Here is a 5,580-nt window from a genome sequence, read left to right on the forward strand (position 1 = left end):
CTTGATAAAAAATATATCAAAGTATCATACACTTGTTCTTGTGACATATATACTAGCAATGATATGGCTGCAATAAGTACTTCTTTGCACAACTTTCGTTGTGGTCATCATATTAATTTCATTATGTTGATAACGTCGATTTTGGTGCAGGGAAACACTTAATACAACCATATTAATGCTAGTATCTATGTTATTCATTTTGTCTCATTGTTTTAATATCTTCATATTCTTTTGATATATAAAAAGATAAAATCAGAAAAATAGTGAACTCCGAGGAAAATTCAAATCAGAAACGAAATTACCAAATGGCAAATTCAAAAATTCAAACACATCAAACAAATTAACAATAGTTTTGAATTAATCATACAGCTGTCATTCTTTTATCTTTTAAAGCTTTGGAATCTCGAACATTTTGGCCTCGATAATTACTAAAGAGATACTCATAGTAGAAATACCCATCTGGTGCGGACAAATTGGTACCGTTATGATTATATAAAAAGAAATTATTCTTTATATTTCCAGTAAGTTTGTATCTGCGATTGATGATTGTAGGTTATGGTAACCAAGTGACACATACCTGCTAAATGTATGATAACAAACTCATCATAGATAGCAGGATCAAAATTTTATATATACGCCGGACGCGCGTTTCGTCTACAAAAGACACATCAGTTATGCTCTAATCTAAAAATGTTTAAAAGACAAAATGAAGTACGAAGTTGATGAGCATTGAGGACCGAGAGTTCCTTAACGTTTTGTCAAATACAGCTGAGGTAATCTACTTCTGAATTAAAAAGCCTTAGTATTTCAAAAATTTAAATATATATAAATAAGGAGATGTGAAATGATTATCAATGAGACAAAATTCCACCATAGTTCAAATAAAGTAGATAAAAAATAATTATAGGAGACCGACAGCGCGAGGACTCTTTATTTAGCCAGTCAAGGTAGTTAAAAAAAACATAAGTAATAAACATAAAAAACACAGTAAGCAATCCAACAAAGAGAAAAAATTCAAATGTACAGTCTGATATAAAATGTCCATATGTTATCTTGGGTATTCAGGAAAATAAATAAATAGAACACAAATTAAAAGAAAAACTTGCAGACTTCTGACACAGTTAAGTTATTTTAAAACTACAACGTATACAGAGAAAATTTTCTTCTTTGAAAGTCACTGAAACGATACGGTTCTGCATTTCTTTTTCATATATTCTTTAAGTACTTCAAAATTGAATATCAGCAGGCATGAACGGACGAGCAGTGAAATTGATACATTTTAATGTTTCCAAAATTTAAAAAAACAACAATGAACAAAACATCCTATAAAAGGACAAGTGTATTTGTTAAAGTTATGTATCAGTGCTGTGATATGTAAAGTAAGAATTTATAACGATTTGTAGTTAAACAGGTGTCCATACTTACTCCAACATTCACAATATATACGATTAGCACACGTTTAAGGTTACCCAAATAGCTTGCAATATTTATCAATCAGACGTTATCCCACCCCACATTAAAGTTCAACATTTGTACTTACTACATCTATTCTGATGGACAAGATATTTAAGAGTATTCAATATATAAAGGTAATTATCATATATTCAATTCAAATTATTTTCTTATGATGGATAAACATATTTTTAAAATGTTTTGGTTTTCGAAAAAAATGTTTTATAATATTGTTTTTTAGATATTTATTTTTACCGATGACGTCCTCAACATTTAACTGGTCGTGCTTGTGAAGTGCATTTATACGTGTAACTCCCTTTACTCTATTTTAGGACAGATAAAGTCGCTTAAAAATAATACGATTAAAGTATACTGATATACGCACCATTTTATTTTAAAATAAATGATAAAAACATAACAAGTGTCATTGACATTAGAATGATATACTCATGTCCCTACGATTTGCATTCGTACTTCATTGAGCGCTTGCAAATATCATATTAGCAGTCATGTAAGGACGTGCAAGAAGAAAAACTTGCAGAACTTTTAAAATAATAAGAATTAGTTTATCAATAGTGAGAATGTTTGTTCAAAAAAGATAATTTATTCACTGCGAAAACAAACAACGTTTTTGAAAATATTTAATAATCTAATTCTTCATTTGTTGCAATAACGATTGATTGCTTGAGTGGCTCTTAGCAGTATTTGGCACTACTTTTTGGCATTTTTGGTCATCAATGATTTCATCTTTTTTGTCTTTCTTTGCTATTTTGACCTGGGCGTCACTGATGAGTCTTATGTATACGAAACACGCGTATGGTGTATTAAATTATACGCCAGGTATCTTTAATTACTATTAGCTTGCGTAATGTTCTATTGTATTATTTATTTGTGTGCTTCTCTGTCCTGCATATTCTCCCATTTATTTGTATTATAGTCCTGTCATGTAATTTTGTCATGTTAATGTTATAATAAACATTGTCATAAACGCGGTAGGTTTGGCTAGCCACAAAAGCAAGTTCAACCCACAATTTTTTCTTAAAATGTCCTGACCAAGTCAGAATAATGGACATTGTTATATATTATAGTTCGTTCTGTGTGTTTTGCATTTTAATGTCTCTGTTGTGTCGATGTTTCTTTTATATTTGTGTGTTTCTTTTAGTTTTAGTTTATAACCCGGATTTGTTTTTTCTCAATCGATTTAAGAATTTCGAACAGAGGAATACTACTGTTGCCTTTATTTAACATTACTACCACTACTATTGGCTATTTCGTGGCGGTCACAGTTTGCTTTTATTTCGCTTCGATTTTGTTGTTATGGACTCTATTTCTCAATGTTGAGGACATGATTTGAGGATTTGATAAAACTTTACCTTATATTCAATACTTTAATTTCATAAATCACAAGAAGAAGTCTAAGTTATCTTACTAGTTTTTTACATGTGAGATAATTTTAAGACAGGTGAAAATACAAAAAAATGGACATTATACTCATAATTGGAAAATAAAAAAATAAAAAAACTCCATGAATCTATCAAGTCCCACAGACGAACAACAGTACACTAGATGATATCAGGTGCTCCAAACATGGTACACAGACCCTGCTCTACATGTTGTGGTACACCATGAGGTATTATTATTTTTCTTTAAAACAATCTGCAATTTAAAAAAAAAAACATATATTCCTAAAGACAACACAATCTAATATGTATTTCAAATGGAAATAAGATAGCCTCAAATAAAGATAGAAACACAATAAATCAGCTGTGGTGTCTCTCCTTTTTAGATTACAAAATGGCTTCAAATACAAATATTTGTGGAATATGTTCACTTCGACAAATAACGAAAACCTCTGACCACTGGTGCCCAGAATGTGAAGAAGCTCTTTGTAACGAGTGCAAAACTCATCATAAATTACTGAAAGCCACCCGAAGACACGAACCCATACCAATATCCAGTTACAAATCTCTTCCGTCCTTCATAACTGACATACAACAATCATGTGACAATCATAATGAACAATATCAACTATATTGCAATCAACATGCATTACCTCTTTGTCTCCAATGCATCAATGATCATAGTAATTGCAACGTCACTTCTCTGGAAAAGGTTACTAGTAACGTCAAGACCTCTGGGCAATTTCTAGATTTAGAATCAAGGCTTGGCGATCTATTACAAAACATTGAAAGAATAAAGAAAAACAGAGAGGCTAATGTAACTGACATTGAAAAATTACGAGAACAACATGTTAAAGAAATAAAGCAGATAAGAGTTGAAGTAAACAATCATTTAGATAACCTTGAGAAACTAATTATTGAAGAGCTTAAAGAGAAGGAGTACCAATGTAAAGAGAGTATTCAGAAAGTTTTGCTGCCGGTCAAGGAAAGAGGATCTATAATAACTCAATGTCAGTTGAATTTCAAAAGCATTAAAGATTATGCATCCGATCTTCAAACATATATAGGAATGAGAGACCTTGAGGTCAAGGTTGATGAAAATGAACAATATTTGCAGTCGTTGATAGATACAAAAGGTTTAGAGCATCTTGACTTAGTGTACAAGGTTGACACAAATGTTCAAAATATTTTGAACAATCTTAAGAGTTTTGGGTCAATTGAAATAAAAAATCACACAAGGGATATTGAGTTGACAAGAGCGAAAGATAAGCAAGCGCAAATACAAGTAGCAGTAACGAGGAAGACCGTTAACGATGTAAAGTTTATTCTGCAGAAGAAAATAACAACTAATGGAACGACAGTAAGGGGTTGCTGTATGTCAAGAGAAGGAGACTTTTTGTTCATTGATCATTTCTTACATTCTCTGTACGTAATTGCGTCAGATGGAACCCTAAAATATAAGTTGTCGGTTGATCCTAGTTGTGGGTTTGATATAACATTTGTCGATGATAGCAATGTTGCTATTACATCGGGATTTTCAACAAATAAGACCGGTATTGACCTTATAAACATTGAGAACCGAAGTACACTAAAGTTCATCGAACTTCCTGGTCGTGCCTGGGCAATTTCTCGTAATCAAGACTCGCTTTTTGTCTGTGTTGAAGGGCGTGGTATATATAATGTAAACACTATGGATTATACTACCTCTCACGTGATCAGTTGTAACTTATCGCCATATTCCTACGTATCTGCATTCGACAACAAGATATACTATACTAACGGGGATAATAACAGTGTAGCTTGTTGTGACCACAATGGGGCACGTGTCTGGTCTTTTAATGATACTTCAGTTTTGACGAATCCGAGAGGCATCACAGTAGATAATAACGGTAACGTGTATGTCGTTGGAGAAACATCGTCGAATGTGGTCATCCTATCAAACGATGGAAAACATCACAGACAAATTCTGACAGGCGAAGATGGTCTAGATAAACCGTCAGCTATTTTCTTTGATAAACATAAAAGGAAAATGCTTGTTACAAATCTAAAGCATTCAGCCTTTCTCTACAATGTTACATAAACGTGATTGAAATCTTATCGACCGACACAACGTACAGTTAACAAGTCACTTATTGTTGCAAATTACTAGACCACCGCTTTCCTTTACAGTGCTGTCTAAAAACAATTTTAATCAAAATGACTGACAGAACAATTTGTATAGATTTGATGTAAATAAAAAAATTAAAGAAAAAAAAAAAAATTGCTTTAAATAATTGTATGAAATCAATAAATCAATGAGTGTTTGAGTGTCTCAATAGTATCAAGCTATTTAGTTGAGCTAAAGCATGTTTGCATGCTAGGTTACAAGATCGCAATTATTTGTTTTTTACCCCAAGATGGTACTCAGAATAAAATCCTATACGACTTATGATTGGATGATACAGAATTGGAATTTCATTTAATCGAACGCTTATCCTATTAGGTTTAAAAAATGACGAAAATTATATTCACATTTTACTAAGTATTGAAAATATATTTCATATCAGAATCTGCACATCTGAGCCATTAAGAATATGCCTTTTGCATTAAGCGAAAGAAATTAACGATCTTTTAGAACTGTATTTTAAGTCAATTTTAGCCACATAACCATATATATTTTTTGGTTGTAATGCAACACTGGCATTCCTAGTAATAGGAACTGCTACCCGTTTTTCTCGAGTTTACCTCA

General features: G+C 31.9%; 1 protein-coding gene across 1 annotated transcript; it reads left to right on the plus strand.

Moving 5' to 3' along the window:
- Positions 1–1,256: 1,256 nt before the first annotated feature.
- LOC139503003 (uncharacterized) lies at positions 1,257–5,112 on the plus strand. Its single transcript, XM_071292668.1, has 2 exons — positions 1,257–1,589; positions 3,239–5,112. The coding sequence occupies exon 2, from the start codon at positions 3,247–3,249 to the stop codon at positions 4,930–4,932; it is 1,686 nt and encodes a 561-aa protein (XP_071148769.1). The 5' UTR covers positions 1,257–1,589; positions 3,239–3,246; the 3' UTR covers positions 4,933–5,112.
- The last annotated feature ends 468 nt before the right edge of the window (positions 5,113–5,580 follow it).

This window comes from Mytilus edulis, chromosome 14 (assembly GCF_963676685.1).
Source record: "Mytilus edulis chromosome 14, xbMytEdul2.2, whole genome shotgun sequence".
Lineage (NCBI taxonomy): Eukaryota > Metazoa > Mollusca > Bivalvia > Mytilida > Mytilidae > Mytilus > Mytilus edulis.